A 17,480-nucleotide genomic window follows, 5' to 3' on the forward strand; every position below is an offset into this window, starting at 1 on the left:
ATCTCTATATCTCATTGACCATTGTATATATCAGTGGCGTGCGGTCCATATCACCTGCGAATGCCCTGTATACCCATTATTAATACTTGAGAAAACCATGTGATTCAAATGGATTACTTTGATGATTTGTTTTTTTGTGATGAACTTTTTGAAATGTGAAACTATATCACTGATCTGCCCACACTGACACTATATGAGAACTGAAATGAACTGATGACATCACCGTTTTCTCCGGAGCGGCTGTACAGCCGAATACAATTCTGTTGCATTATTTTCCTGTTTAACACTGTGAAGCTGCTTTGAAACAATGTAATTAGAGGTGACTTGACTTTAAAAAAATATATAATAATTTTCCAAGAATTGACGTCTAATGAAATTTTTCTTGTACTATATGGCTTCTCTTGAGTAAGGGTTTCCACAAAGGATAAATGAAGTCAGCACAGGTTTTGCAATGATAGCTTTAGAAGTAGAGGTTGTAAGGATCCAAGGGCAGCTTTATTTTAAAGCAATGTGTAAGAAAACAAGGAACCAAGTCTTACAAATGTGCATACAGGACAAGACCAAAGAAGAACTAAAGACACGGGAGGGTGTATGTACACTTAGAGCAATGACTCTCAAGATAAAACTAAGTAAAATCATGAGACCAATTCACCACAGAAGACCAAGATAAATAAACATGACAAAATAGTTGAGGTGGTGGCCATCTTCAAAAGCTGCTGTTCTGTCGAGCCTGAACGTAGTCCCCTTGTTTCTGTGGCTTTCGGCACAAATGATACGTGAAAACACACACCATGAGTATAAAACAGGAGGATATAGCAGCTACCACCAACCACAGAGACTCTGAGTCTAGAGAGAGGGAGAGAGAGAGGGAGAGGGAGAGAGAGAGACCGTTAAACATATCTAAATACACAGTGTGAAATTATGTTTTACATAATTACATAATTTATAAAACAGTTAACAGTGAACTCAGTCCAAATTGTTTGTTCATACTGTGGTGACAGATATGGCAGTCAGCAAGACTAGCAGCATTAATGGAGCCTCAAGCTTTTACTGTTTACATCTGAAGAAGAATAGCCTCTATGGCTCTGTTCTGTTTATTCAGAGAAAAGACATGGCTTTGTGTTCCTCGCTGGAACTCACACACATCTTGTAATATTACAAAACAACATTCAGACGCAATAAATACTACTTTAAGGCAAGATGCATTCTAAGATGGCATTCTATGCGTTTGTCGTGTGTAATAAAGTCTGTCAATCATCATTGGAGCACCAATAACGCTGGAGTTCAGCCAAATGCATGTCTGTTGTGTTCAGCAATTATAATATAAAATGTTTATCATAAACATTTTTAGACACAGAATCTGCCCTACCAATGGTCAGGAGCCGCTACTGCAGTTTATATGTCAAGTTTTAAAATAAATACATATACTATATTACTATACTGTCTTTATTCATGTGTAATATTTCATATATTTATCATTTCTTTCTAGAACAGGGCCATGACCAAAAATATTGGATAAAACAAATCTCAACAGAATGATTACGTGCATCATTGCAAAATGTTAAATATATCATCGCCTGGCAAAGTGTGTCGTGAAAAGCGCTATACAAACACATTTGACTTGACAATACATTTCATACATACAAATTTACAACAGACTCTAAACGAATCAATTCAATGAATCAACTCAAAAACATCAATAGATGCCCATAAGGCGGTTATAATGATCACACATGAATAAAAACCCTGAATGACAGGCTCTGAATATGTTTGTCAAAATACTGAAACTGACTTACAATAATTAACTCTAATATTAAAAGAAATGTGACCTGCTTCATCATTTCCACTCATTTAAATGTGACCCAAAAACATTAGAGTTGTAATGAGTTAGGGTTATTATCAGGCTAATAATGATATCATTATAAAGTTGAGGATTTTCTAAGTTTAACCTCTAATTCGTTGTTACAATATGGTTATTTAAATAGTGGCTTTCAGGAAAAAATGTATCATGACAGATTATTCAGACATACAATAAATCATATAAATATAAGACACAATGAACAGGTTAAGTAAAATATAATGAATATATAATACACTGCATTTATTCACCACTTTATAATACGCTCCTCTCTAGAGTTAATTCCTCTAACAGACTAACAAGCTTTCCTGAGGTGAATGTAATGATAGGTGACGTTGTTGACAAGCTGTTTTACTGACATCATATCCTAATGTTCATGCATGTTTATTTCATGCTATAGCTTGTAGTAAAGAGGAAGAGTTGATCAGTTCACATGTGCGTAGATCTGTCACACCAAATTAAAGATCAGTAAAGAGCGGTCATACAACTGCTGAGATTTTGTTTTATCAAAACTAACATAAAACACAAAATAATTGTAATTATTTGTAATGTTTAGTGATAATGTTTAGTTACAAAGCGTAGACTAAAGGCTGGAATAACCTGCAAAACTTTTTAAAGGAACCGAACACTAGGCATCGCACACATGCCGACAGTGATTCGAGTCATTCCCAACACAACAAACTCACACACAAACACGCTTATTGCTAGGAGACGTGTGAAAGATGAAAACAATGTGTCCTAAAATGGGACAACCCTTTGGTACAGGATAGGACTGACATCCTCCTAATGGATGGGATTGGATTTATCTCCTCCAGACTGCAAAAAATGGTAAAAGTTGTGTAGTGTATTCTAGCCTTAAAAGATCAATCTTGGGGATTTATGATTTGATATTGAGATTGTTTAAATCAGAAAATCTGCATTTTTACCCAACACTGCAAGCAAACAAAATATTTGACCAAAGCTAGACTGTTCACTGAAAGAGGATGTGTAGCATTAGTGTGCAGGGAGGGCTCATGAAGGGGTCTCGCCTCTAGACACACAGAAACTTAATGTCTCTTAGAGTAAATATGATTACAGGAATAACAGAAAGATGCGCAGAAGAATTTCTGTGTGATGTGTTACAACACACTATTAGCCGTCAGCTGTGATTCATTTATTCCATCAGAGAACGTCCAATAGCAATGGCGTTACCACAGAAAGGTGAGTGGAGTTCGGCTGGTCATGTGATCAGAGCTGAAGGAGGCAACCGCTCATGTTTTATTTGGTACTGATAGGATCTCATATGAGTGTACATACATTTCAAACAAGCACTTTAAAAACTGACTGACCAAAGGGTACTCACCTTCTAGTTTGATTTGAGCGACAGCTTCCTGTTTCTGGTCTTTGTTTTGATATATGCACTTCAGTTCTGTCCCACTGTCCTCTCGCTGGAGCTCAAGGATAACCAGCTGCACCTCCAGATGTTTGCCTGTGATACTGAAAACACATCAGTGTAGTAGTGAATCAAAGTTTCTGTTGAACATTCTTTTGGTCCAAAGTATTCTGACGTAACACTTACACACTGCAATAATAAAACCAATCTTATATACTGTTCTTCACATTTATCTGCTAGGACCTATAGCAGGTTCCCCCAGTCACCAACACACCTACTGTGAACCCTGCTGGAGATCCCTACATTTAATTCTGAAGAGGTGTGTGAAATGACAAAAATGATATCAAACACTCTGTGATGGACTGACCATCTCTCCAGGGTCTTCCCCACTCCAGCATCCCAGCAGCCCTACACAGAACGATTTGGAGAACGGATGGATGTATATCAGACCCTGTGATCTGCTTTGGCCCAGCGCCTGCTTATCATGATGATGAGATGCAAAGCAGACTATCACAGTGTAAATGCCAAATGACCATGAAAACATGGTGATGGTCTTGTTGTGGTCATGCCGTTTTTAGTCTCTATGATCCACTCTGTACTGGAGCACACTGTGTGTGTGACACTGACACTGATGTGAAACCAGTCTTCATTTATCCCAAAGGAAAGCATCTGAACACTGTCTGAATCAGTCAGGGCTCTGTCTAGACTCTACCCAGGTCTCAGCCTGGTCTTGGACCAGTTGAACTGGGGTCAATTATGACACTGGACATCTGACACTGCATGGCTGCTTGTCTCAGTGGTGTCCACAGAATAGTGTGGGTTCATTCGTTTTTGGGGTAAACCTGATATGTTGAAATGAAAGAGGCTGTACCATCATGACATATGTTACATGTTATATGTCTGCTCCATTAACTTCCAAACACGAAACAAAGTTTAGGCTCCTAAACATCAGAACACTCTCATTGAAAACCATTCATCCAGCACCTGTCCTATGTAGGGTCGTGTCCAGTCCATCTCCGAGAGACACACACTGACATTCCTACTCATACCTCATCTGACCTGAAATGACCTGAAATGTGGAATGTACAGTATATATTTTGGGGCTAATCTGTGATGAGATAACTGACAGGACTGTTCAGTCTGTTAACAACACAATTATGATGTTGTGATGGTGATGATCCACAAGGTTCTTGCGTTTTCTAGTTGCTCAGTAAAGTCCCCATCCCGAGATGCGAAGTGATCACTCTCTTGGTTATTAGCAAATTAAAGGGTACATTTATACTAAAATGAAAACTCAGACATTATTTAGTCACCCTAGTGTTATTCTGAAGCCGTATCACCTTTGTTTAAAAACACATATGGAGAAATAAAAAAAATGGTCCTGCTCATGCTTGTTGGTATAATGGGAGTAAATTACCACCAATGAGTTTTAACCTCTCAAATACTTAGAAAGTGTTTCTATTTAAAAGTGTCTGCTAAATGAATAAAAGCAGATGTAAAATGCTAAATATTCTAAATATGTTATAATATACATATTAACAAACATCAAGCCTCCAGATTTACAAAACAAACATAAAATAAAATATTGAATAATATTTTAATTGAATCCAATATAATCTTGTTTCAAACTTATTTTGCCTCTGAAACTGCCAACAGTAATATATTACCATTGAAATGTGCTAATATATTTTTTAATATGTTATGTCTTTAATTATATTAAAGAATTGACCAAATACAAAACCATAACCATACATTTGATTATACTAGGGGTCATCACTAGAGGGTGCTATTTAGCCCCAGATCCAGTTCAGCAGGGTGGAGAGTGCAGAGAGGTGTGACGTGAAAGTCTAAATCAGTCTTAGGCATAGCTGTCCTCCCCATGTGTGCCACTGGTCCTGACCCCTGCCTGCCCATGGGCTTATTCCTACTTCACTGTCCTCCCCATGTGTGCCACTGGTCCTGACCCCTGCCTGCCCATGGGCTTATTCCTACTTCACTGTCCTCCCCATGTGTGCCACTAGTCCTAACCCCTGCCTGCCCATGGGCTTATTCCTACTTCACTGTCCTCCCCATGTGTGCCACTGGTCCTGACCCCTGCCTGCCCATGGGCTTATTCCTACTTCACTGTCCTCCCCATGTGTGCCACTAGTCCTGACCCCTGCCTGCCCATGGGCTTATTCCTACTTCACTGTCCTCCCCATGTGTGCCACTGGTCCAGACGCCTGCCTGCCCACGGACTCAGTCCTGCCTCAGTGTCCTCCCCATGTGTGCCACTGGTCCTGACCCCTGCCTGCCCACAGGCACAGACCTGCCTCACTGTCCTCCCCATGTGTGCCACTGGTCCTGACCCCTGCCTGCCCATGGACTCAGTCCTGCCTCACTGTCCTCCCCATGTGTGCCACTGGTCCTGACCCCTGCCTGCCCATGGACTCAGTCCTGCCTCACTGTCCTCCCCATGTGTGCCACTGGCAATGATCCCTGCCTGCCCACGGACTCAGTCCTGCCTCACTGTCCTCCCCATGTGTGCCACTGGTCCTGACCCCTGCCTGCCCACGGACTCAGTCCTGCCTCACTGTCCTCCCCATGTGTGCCACTGGTCCTGACCCCTGCCTGCCCACGGACTCAGTCCTGCCTGACTGTCCTCCCCATGTGTGCCACTGGTCCTGACCCCTGCCTGCCCATGGACTCAGTCCTGCCTCACTGTCCTCCCCATGTGTGCCACTGGTCCTGACCCCTGCCTGCCCACGGACCCAGTCCTGCCTCACTGTCCTCCCCATGTGTGCCACTGGTAATGACCCCTGCCTGCCCACGGACTCAGTCCTGCCTCACTGTCCTCCCCATGTGTGCCACTGGTAATGACCCCTGCCTGCCCACGGACTCAGTCCTGCCTCACTGTCCTCCCCATGTGTGCCACTGGTAATGACCCCTGCCTGCCCACGGACTCAGTCCTGCCTCACTGTCCTCCCCATGTGTGCCACTGGTAATGACCCCTGCCTGCCCACGGACTCAGTCCTGCCTCACTGTCCTCCCCATGTGTGCCACTGGTCCTGACCCCTGCCTGCCCACGGACTCAGTCCTGCCTCACTGTCCTCCCCATGTGTGCCACTGGTCCTGACCCCTGCCTGCCCATGGACTCAGTCCTGCCTCACTGTCCTCCCCATGTGTGCCACTGGTCCTGACCCCTGCCTGCCCACGGACTCAGTCCTGCCTCACTGTCCTCCCCATGTGTGCCACTGGTAATGATCCCTGCCTGCCCATGAACTCAGTCCTGCCTCACTGTCCTCCTCATGTGTGCCACTGGTCCTGACCCCTGCCTGCCCATGGACTCAGTCCTGCCTCACTGTCCTCCCCATGTGTGCCACTGGTAATGATCCCTGCCTTCCCACGGACTCAGTCCTGCCTCACTGTCCTCCCCATGTGTGCCACTGGTCCTGAACCCTGCCTGCCCACAGGCACAGTCCTGCCTCACTGTCCTACCCATGTGTGCCACTGGTCCTGACCCCTGCCTGCCCACGGACTCAGTCCTGCCTCAGTGTCCTCCCCATGTGTGCAACTGGTCCTGAACCCTGCCTGCCCACAGGCACAGTCCTGCCTCACTGTCCTCCCCATGTGTGCCACTGGTCCTGACCCCTGCCTGCCCACGGACTCAGTCCTGCCTCACTGTCCTCCCCATGTGTGCCACTGGTCCTGACCCCTGCCTGCCCATGGGCACAGTCCTGCCTCACTCTCCTCCCCATGTGTGCCACTGGTCCTGACCCCTGCCTGCCCATGGACTCAGTCCTGCCTCACTGTCCTCCTCATGTTTAGAGTAGATTCAGATTCAACTTTATTGTTATTACACAAGTACAGGTACAAGGCAACGAAATGCAGTTTAGGTCTAACCAGAAGTGCAATAGCAGCAAGTGCAGGATTTACAGTGGTTGCATAAGTGCAGGACATGGATATGTACTAAATATATATACTGAATATATATGTGTGCCACTAGTCCTGACCCCTGCCTGCCCATGGACTCAGTCCTGCCAACCAAAGCTCCTTGTGAACTCCCTGACCACTCTCTACTGTGCTCTGGACTGTTTGCTGTTGTCTTCACTTGTATTTGTCCAAACTGATTTTCCCTCACAGATCTTCCATCTGTGCTTGAGTTCTAGTCCATTCCAAGTGGATCACTGTAGGGATCAATGTTACCTTCTATCTGTCAGAAAAGCACGTCCGCCCAGGTGAGAGTTTTCCACTGGCTGGCCATTGACAAGCCACGTCACATCTGTGGACTGAGCCGGCTGGTTTCCAGTGGACACCATGCAGTGAATCACCAAACGTGAGCCTGGAAGTTAACAGTACAGTTGAAGGTTGGTGTTTAGCTGTCTGATAATCACTATACAAGAGTAAGCATTGGCCCTACTTTACTAATTGTGGGAAGGTTTTAGAATGAATGATTCATCAAATGTTAATGAAATATTAAATTACCATCTCAATCCTGAGAGGTGAGAGAGATGACATTGTGAAGAAAGCCCTTTCTGGAGAGGGTCTGGGGGTTTTAGCTACTAAATAGCTACTAAACAGACAAACGTACACTCCCTCACTTAGAACAATCCAGGTTTGTCAACAACAGAACTTGTGTACATAAATTGCTATTCAGAACGTGAGAACTTCTGCGCACATAAATACAAATTTGTATGCAATTATTAGTGAATGAAATCGAATATGAGCAATCAAAAGCAATATTTGCTTTGTCTATTTATTAATGACTAGTACTTTACTTAATTACTTTTTGTAAATTTCTTCAGTGTCTTATTACATGTTCCCTGTGTTTCCTGTTCCTTGTGTCATTTTGAAGTCCTTTCTAGTTTTCTAGGTTGGTTAGTTCCCTGATTGTGTTCAGGTGTGTCTTGTTGTTCTATATGCCTGTGTGTGTATAAACGCCAGTGTGTCCCGTGTTCATTGTCAGGTCTTGTCTTATTCTAAAGCTGTATGCTGGTGAATTCTTCAGTTCAGTTCCTTGTGGTAGTGATGGTGAAGTGAAGCTTTGTGAAGCACCGAGGCTTCCCCTTCAACTGTATCTATAATGGTTCATTACTCAAAGCTTTTTAACACTGTGTACACTAACGACATCTTGTGGTCAATAGGTGGAAAATCTGCCTTTGCGTCCCAGACGACAGACATTTTTTATTGTTATAATAAACAAGTTTGTGCTACAAAAACCATATGAGGCAATAAAAGTATTTAGTCTATATAAACAAATGTCTTTCACGTCTCATTGAACTTACACAATGTATGAATAAATGAGTCTGAGAATAAAATGTATGAAAATAAAGGGACAAATGAACTGTATGGTTGTACTGTAGCAGTTTTTATGAATCTGCTTCCATATTTACCAATGTTTGGAATTCATTAATATACATGTTTAACTACCGAATCCGTGATATACGAAGTGTTTGTGAATCTGGAGGAGAGTTTTCATAAAGGTCCATTTTACGTGCAAATTACTCAGAATTTGCTCATATATTTACGAAAGTTTCATGAATGAGGCCCATTATGTGTAAACGTGTCCCTAAACGGTGTGTAAAAGGCAAATAACATTGGCTGCTGTCCTTTCAAAGCTTAATTTCATATTAAGTACAGTACATTTTATTTGAATTATGCAGTACTGTCATGCTATATTATGGAGAGTGTCATGCAATGTGTGACCTGAATATAAACATGATCTAAACACATAAATCAATACTGTTAGCAGTGTGGACTCACCCAAATGACTTTCAATGAAGGATCCATTTACAGGAAAGACAATATAAGGGAATGAATGACTTGATGCTGTGTGAGAACATTGTTAAATGAAGAAGAATCAAATGGTTATTTAGTCAGTTTTAAATCAGCGTGTTGGTTAAATACTGATATAATCTGATACTTGCATGTGAAAGCATTGAGATTGTTAGAGGTGACCGCTTCTGGTGCAGCACTTTCTGATTCTGGGCCTAAAAAACGTTAGACAGAGTCATCATTTGCTCAACTGTCTGACAGATTTAGAAAGAAAGAAAAGTAACAACCATCTGTGTGACACAGGGAATTTATTTACCTGACACTTGAACTCTCCAGGTCCTGCTCACATTGTATTGGGTATTGTTGAAAATCACATTTAGCCTACAAGTGTAGAAGCCCTCGTCTTTCACAGAGATGTTTTTAAAGGCCAGAATTATGCCTCTCTCCAGTGTATACTGTCCTCTGCCAACAGGAAGAGCTGTGCTCTGAAAATCCTGCAAATTAAACAATTGACAATTGACGAATACAGCCATTTTAGAAAATGTCATTTCAGTTTGTTTGTTTTCCACAATGACCTACCTTGTACCACTTAAGATTTCTTTTCCTTTTGAAATATTTCAAATGGGGACAATTAATTCTTGCATCTTCTCCAGCATGTGCATTGTAGGCCATTATCGTGTTTGGATCCTCTGCCTCATATATCGTAATGGAAATACTCCCAGTGAGACAGAATGTGTCACTCCTAAGTGAAAAATGCAACACTAACTATATTAAGACTAACAAAAACAAATTTCACAAAACAAACCATTTTTAAACAGTAACAGTATGGAATATATTAGTTTACTTTTAGTAAGTAAACATTATGGTAGTATTTTGTTGCACTATATTATTGAATTATATTAATGAATGTTAATTTCCTTGCCTGAATTTAAATTGGGAAACTAAACAGGAATTGAAGAATTGGAAGAAAAGGCACACCTGAGAATGTAGGTGTATGTTCCAGAGTCTGCCGGGTGAGACGGAAGGAGCAGGACACCACGCCCGCTCTGCATCACCCGCTCACTGCAGCTCTTCAGACTGCTCTGGTTCCTCAGGTTAGTGTGATTAATGTGAAATGCTGAGCTGTTGTCCAGTAGTAATCTCCTGTAACGAATTGCATCTTCAAGAAAGGGGAATCTGATGACAACGGCCTCTCCTTGTACTTGATAGTCCGGGATCTCTGGACCCACAACCACACAACTACCTGAACCAATCACAAGAAGTTATTAAACAACATACAATAGTACTGTTATAGTAATTATGCAAGCATAGTATCAACATCACAATTAGGTCATTTGATAGGGTATTCATATGTCTGAGTTTACCAGGGACACGCTTTCACAAGGTCCCAATGTCTAGAAAGTTCTCTTAAACAGTGTTTCTCAATCCTGGTCTGCCTCATTTAACTCAACTGATTCAGACCATCAGCTCACTGTTCTCTCTGCCATCTCTGATGAAATCAGCCTGGCCTTCCTTACATTAGCGCTGTTTGGACTGATAGTTTGAATTAATTCACTTAGGAAAATTGGACTGAACTTTCCCAGAGTTAAGTGGCATAAAATGATCTGATCACAGACAGAGAAGCGAAATCGGGTTGAAGGGTTAGAAGAACATAAATCTCTGTCTACCCAGGGTTACAGGTTCTTAAGCCATTGTAGATGCTATGTGTGGAAAACTCCTGACTACGATCATCTAACTGTGTGACGTAAATTACGTTAATGATGCAATTTAACTTGCTTCAGTAATTTATTTGCGTTAAATTATTTTCAAAAATGTTTTTAATTAAATGGAATTTTTGTTTTCATTTACACAAATTGCACACAAAAGAAGATATTTTGAAGAATGTTGGTAACCTGACAGTTGACAGTGACCATTGACTTCCATAGAAGGAAAAAATACCCATAATAGTCAGTGGGTGCCCTCAACAGTCAATCTGGGTTTGACCATTTCCAAACAAAAACAGTAAGGAAGATTATTCAGTGGAAATCATTCAAGACAGTTAACAACCTTCCCAAGAGTGGACGTCCCAGCAAATTCACCCCAAGATCGGACCGTGCAATGCTCAGAGAAATCACGAAACACCCAAGAACTACACCTCAGACTCTACAGGCCTCAGTTATAATGTTAAATGTTAAAGTTCATGACAGTACAATTAGAAAAGGGGGACAAGTATGGCATGTTTGGAAGAGTTGCCAGGAGAAAGCCTCTTCTTTCTAAAAAGAGAATGGCACGACGGCTTAGGTTTGCAAAGTTGCATCTGAACAAACCTCAAGACTTCTGGGACAATGTCCTTTGGACACACAAGACCAATGTGGAGATGTTTGGCCATAATGCACAGTGCCACATTTGGTGAAAACTTAAAACAGCATATCAGCACAAACACCTCATGCCAACTGTCCATCAAGCTGGTGGAGGGGTGATGATTTGTGGCTTGTTTTGCAACCACAGGACCTGAGCACCTCACAGTCATTGAGTCGACCACAAACTCCTCTGTATACCAAAGTATTCATAAGAGTCAAATGTGATGCCATCTGTCCGACAGCTATAGCGTGGCCGAAAATGGGTCATGCAACAGGACAATGATCCGAAGATCACCAGCAAATCTACAACAGAATGGCTGAAAAAGAAAAGAATCAAGGTGTTGCGATGGCCCAGTCGAAGTCCAGACCTCCTCCTGACTGAAATGTTGCGGCGGGACCTAAAGAGAGCTGTGCATAAACAGATGCCCAAACCTCAATGAACGGATGCAACTTATACTGTCATACCGAAAACAATTCCTTGAACTTATTGCTGCTAAAAGTCTCTACAACAGTTGGATCATAGGGTGTGCTTAGTTTGTCTTTTCCATTTTGGCTTTATTTTTGTTAAATAAATAACTACACAGTATAATATGTCATTTGTTGTTGTTCATCTGAGGTTGTATTTACCTAATTTAAAGACCTGCTAATAACCAGATGATTTTTATTATGTTCTGATATGTAAAACCATACAATTATAAAGGGTGTCCTTTCTTTTTCACATGACTTTATCTATTACTCATGGTTAGGGTTGGGTATCGTTTGGGTTTTTTTTCGATACCGGTGCCAAACCGATACTTTTAAAACGGTACCGGTGCCTAAACGGTGCCTGAACCGATACTTTAAAAAAAAAAGGGCCACAAAACGAGGTGGATGACATTAAATGGCTTTCTATTTATTTATTTATTATTATTTAAATTGAACCATTTATTAAAAGTTTAATGTATACTTAAATGTATGAATATAAATAAACACAAAACACAATTTACTTATTTACAAATTATTATTGACTTATTTACAAATTCACAGTAAAACCTAAGCCACCTAACCCTAACTACAGGCCTAATTTAACTCTAAATAACAGTTACAGTTACAACAGCAAAGTAGCCTGTATTCTTGGTCTGCTACAAACCAGCTTCAAGCTTCAGCTTTATTTTGAAATATGATAATATATTCCCTGGCTAAATATTTTAGAACGCATCGCCTTAATGTTTCCATGGCGACGTGTCATGCTTCTCACATGACACACAGCAGCCGCAATAGCGCTGACAGCTCAGCTGTATCGGATTTATTTAGTTTTTTTATTTATTAAAAATATTCACAAACTTCTTAACTGTGTCACAAACTATATGATATTCTGATTTTCAAATATGTGTGAGTGAATGTGTGTTAGTTGATCTAAAGCGCAATGGGCGGTGCCATGTTGGTTTGCTCGGATCTGTCGGATTTACAACACGTAAATTCATTCACGTCTCACGAAATACATGAAAGTAAGTGACCAGTGAACTGGAAGAAGAATAGAAGAAACTATATAGTTACTATATAATGTGCATGTATCTGATGTGAATAAAACACGTAAAGTTAGTCAAGTTAGCTATAACTGTCTGAAAGGATTGTTATTGCAGCTTCCATAGACATCAGTGTGTGTTTTTTGCTAGTAGGGTTTCGGTACCCTAACCCTACTCATGGTGGATTGCGTCAATGCAGGGACAATTATCCGGGGAGGGTCTTCGAGGGAATTTTTATGAATATGTGGAGTGGGTGTTGGCACAGTGTGGATCACCATTCACCGTTGGCCACACAGATAAAGACAATGCCATTCCCTTTTCAAGCCTAGAGCACAGCCACCCAACAGCCATGCAAGCAACAGACCAGCAGCCAGAACCCACCGCAAATTTGGAGCCTGAGCCCGCCATGAATCAAGAGCCAGAGCGTTTGCCTGAAGCTAATTTTGTCCCAGAGCTTGAGTCCATTGTGGAGTCTGACCAGATGCGTGAGCCAGCACCAGTGTCTGTCAGCGAGGGAATTTTAGTGGAGTTTGACACCGTGGATTGGAGCCCCGTCACACTCCTATCATTTGAGGTGAGTGCAATGATCTGGGTCCCCAATGGATAGATATTGGATGATCAGTATGATGTAATGTTTCAAAATCTCCAGTATCCGCTGGTCCTGTCTAATCTACACTCTCCTGGGTCCTACACTCTCCTACACTCTCTACCAATGCCATCCAGTTCCTAAGCTGGCTCCCTTTTTTACTTTGGCTCCTCCTTTGGAGGCTCCACCCAGCTGCTCGGATTCGTCTTGGGCTTTCCGGTCTCCAGTTCCGCCTTGGTGTGGTGATCCTCTGGCTTCGCCTCAGGCGTCCAAGCCTGTTGCTCCACCTCGGCCCATCGATCAGTCAGCTTTGCCCTGGCTCCTCCCTCTGCTCCACCTGGAAACATTGTCCTTACGGCTTGACCGGTCTCTGTCGCCCTTCTGGCTCTGCCTTGGTCAGTCGTCTAATTATAGAATTAGCTCTTTCTCAGTCCTCACTCCCACCAGTTCCACCTCAGTCTTCCGGCATCCTGGCTCCACCTCGCCCGCTTGTCGCCATGGCTTTGTCTTGGCCTCCGGCCCTATGATGAAGCCCAGTCTCTTCATCTCCTCAGTTCTGTCTGGGTCTTCACTTCTCCCATCTCCACCTCTGTCAGTCGGGTTTCTGGCTCCTCCCTCCTTCAGTTCCACCGTGAACACACAGAAAGACGTTCTTTGCTAAAGAACTTTTGTAGCTTTAATGATGATTAATCTATATTTAATTGATAATTTATGCAGTGCAGACTGTTTGATGACTTTATTCAATTCTGTATATTTCCCACCTGTTAGACAGGTAGGAAGGGCACAGGTAAATATGACATTTATTATTTATGTTTATGTGAGGATTGTTTTAAATTCACTTAAATTAAAAGTTGTTATATTTTTGGAATATAGCAGTATTGAGTAATCTGCGCAGTGGTGAGCGGGCAGTGGAGCCGCAGTATCAAGGATCTGAATCTGTTGGTAGAGTTTACTGCAGAACAACTCATAGTCAGTATGAAATAAACAGTTATGGAAATGTAGAAATTAAACTTAGAGCTCCAATCTTCTCCCAAAAATCCCAAAAAAGTGACTACTTCGCTCAGAGAAGCTGTCAATCATGACATCACACCCCCGTTTTTATAGCATTAAATAACTAAAACCAAACTTTTTTCAAAAACGAACACATGGGGCCCTATTTTAACGATCTGAAACGCAAGTGTCAAAGCGCGAAGCGCAAGTAACTTTGTGGGCGGGTCTCGGCGCTGTTGCTATTTTCCTGGCGGGATAAATGGCTCTTGCGCCCGACGCAAATCTAAAATGGGTTGGTCTGAAGTAGCTTCATTATTCATAGGTGTGGTTTGGGCGTAACGTGAATAAACCAATCAGAGCGTCATCCAACATTCCCTTTAAAAGCAGGTGCGCAAGTTCCATTATGGATTGCTATTATTATGGTGTATTTACCAGGCGCACGCCAGGAGCGGTTCACAGCCGAGGAGACTGATGTGCTTGTAAGAGCAGTGAAAGACAGAGGAGTTGTGTTGTATGGGGATGGGAGAAACCCACCCAAAATAGCGTCGGTTAAACAGGCGTGGGAGGAAATAGCCACAATTGTTTCATCAGCTGGCATCCCCAGGACGTCGCACCAGTGTCGCAAGCGCTACAATGACATCAGAAGATGGGGAAAGTCCAAGCTTGCCAGCATCAATCGGGCACGCCGTGTAACGGGAGGTGGATCTGCCTCTACTCAGGACCTGACGCCAGCAGAGGACATCGCTGCGTCCACCCTCACCGATTTTTTTTCCTGGTTCTTGACGGACAAACCAATTTGTTAGATGTCCTTATATACATATATGTCTTGCCAGAAGTTGCCACTATTGGGCAAACAGGTCTCCTTAATTATTAGACTACAATTAGCCTGAATAATTTGTAAGCTAGATTTATGCCTATTTTTCCACATCTTCGTGGCACACCACAATGATTTCCGTCATCTCATGTGTTAATATTTTTTAGTGTAACAATTTATGATTTGCAAAAATAACTGTTGCATCTGTGTAGATTACATGAGCAAAGTGTATGCGCGTTGTGCACGCTATACATTATGGTCAAGCATGTGCCCTTAAAATAGCATAATGAACAACGCGCAACGCGCCACTGACTTTAGACTAGGTTTTTTCTGGTCAGTGGCGCAATTGTTTAATGGAACAGCAAAATAGCACCAGGGATTGTTTGCGCCGGAACACGCCTCCTTTTTTGCGCTGAACCGCCCAGGTAGCGCAAGTTCATTCACTAGTTTAGCGACATGCTTCTGTGGAGGGAAAAGCGCGCTTTGCGCGGGTGCAAAATAGGAATGACAAATGCGTCGGTGTACAAAGTCAATTGCGCTGGGTGCAAGATAGGGCCCATGAACTTACATCAGCGTGATAAAAACGACCTAAAATGACAGAAAACATCTTTGAAAAAAGTTATTTGAAGTGTAATTTGATTGTTTAGTTTGTCTATGTCACATTAGATTACACAGAGAGAGGGTTTATGACCTATACTGCATCCAGCCACCTGGTGGCTTCGTTTTGGCTTCACTTGTCAGGACTTGTGCGGCACACTTGATTCAGACCGATTTGCCAACGTGCACAAAAAAGAGGCGTGATTTATCACACAAACCAATTATTTCCAAACATAACGAATCATGTCCAATCATAACACGATGCCTCTCTTGTGCCTTTCCCCTATAACTTTACCTGCGGGCGGGTGTCGCTGTCGGACAGTGTTGCTTTAGAAAAACAAGTGATTTATACACTTTTTATTATTGTCACATTTTGTAATATTTGCATTGTTTTATTTTTCTAATATGGATTATTTATTCCAACCCATTTTTAGAGGAGGTACTGCCTGATATATGAATAATAAAGATCTGCATTCTGACATCTATCATATTTGTGATATTGAGCTTCAAAGTTTTTGCATTCCATTCGAATGTGTAGATAGAACCTTTTTACTTTCTAAATAAAAACTTAAACTTAAAAAACAACATCAAATAATGTAAATACGTTTTCACAGAATAAGATTATGTGAATAACTCGATTTTGACCAAAATGTCAGATATAATCTTATAATTCCAAGGGGACGATATATATATACATATTCTGTAGTGTTGTATAAACTAGTATTTACCTTTCAGAGCCAGTGCAGAGTTAAAGATTAATCTCATGGAAAGTATGACAACGCATGTGCCAAAATCAAAGAGACGCTATAAGGAAAGATCAGAATACACAACATGACAATCAATACAAAAAGAAATACAAGAAACAAAAACAGTTTAAAAACACACCAACATAACACCACCATTAACATTAATGCATAGGATAAAGGATTATTCTCTCAACTCTAAATACCCAATAAATGATAATAGTGACGTTAGACAATACCTGAAATCAAAGAACTCAACACTTATCTGCATTATTTAAAGTTGTCCCACAATAATATAGATATTATAAACATGTCACTAATAAGGTATCCATCCATTCTTATTCATATTTTCATTATCTTTGCTAGAATAAAGACATTCATTGTGGAATCTGGTCTCTCACCTGCCTACGGATGATCATGATGATGATGAAGATGATGAAAGAATCTATGAAATGTGAAGAGTTTTGCTGACAGAAGTAAAGACAAGAGGACATGGACAGGCGGTTTAACAGCTCTCTGTGTGTCTGTTTTATGGACAGGTTATGGGGGAAACCCTAATCCTATGCAGACCGAGCTTCCTCATCAATAAGAGGAAATTCCACATTTCCAAATCAGAGTGCTGATCAAACTCACCTCTTCACCGAAGACGTAGATAAAGACAAAGAGCTCCAGATAGATAAAGACACACTGCCATGGGTTTGCTGGCGATGACAGTAAAGTGTCGATCTTGCTTCAAAAGCACAAACAGACATACCTATAGATATGACACATGACAAATGCTATGAAACCAAACAGACAAAACTTAGACAGATAATGCATTGTGTATTTGACCATATAGTAAGCGTAGTTTATGAATAATCTCAGGTGATTTGATCACAACTATAGCTGTTATTCATGTGTATGTGTACTTTGTGTGCTCTGT

General features: G+C 41.6%; 1 protein-coding gene across 1 annotated transcript; it reads right to left on the reverse strand.

The window, feature by feature from the left end:
• Window positions 1-477: 477 nt before the first annotated feature.
• Window positions 478-17,145, reverse strand: LOC307129424 (interleukin-1 receptor type 2-like). The gene is made up of 10 exons (XM_079821823.1): window positions 16,960-17,145; window positions 16,544-16,619; window positions 9,963-10,227; window positions 9,564-9,726; window positions 9,301-9,478; window positions 9,137-9,199; window positions 8,973-9,038; window positions 7,416-7,551; window positions 3,201-3,334; window positions 478-846 (listed from the first exon to the last, which is right to left on the reverse strand). Exons 1-10 carry the CDS (start codon window positions 17,050-17,052, stop codon window positions 707-709), a joined length of 1,314 nt encoding a protein of 437 aa, XP_079677949.1. The 5' UTR covers window positions 17,053-17,145; the 3' UTR covers window positions 478-706.
• Window positions 17,146-17,480: the final 335 nt, after the last annotated feature.

The sequence above is a fragment of the Gobio gobio genome, assembly GCF_949357685.1.
Source record: "Gobio gobio genome assembly, chromosome: 7".
Lineage (NCBI taxonomy): Eukaryota > Metazoa > Chordata > Actinopteri > Cypriniformes > Gobionidae > Gobio > Gobio gobio.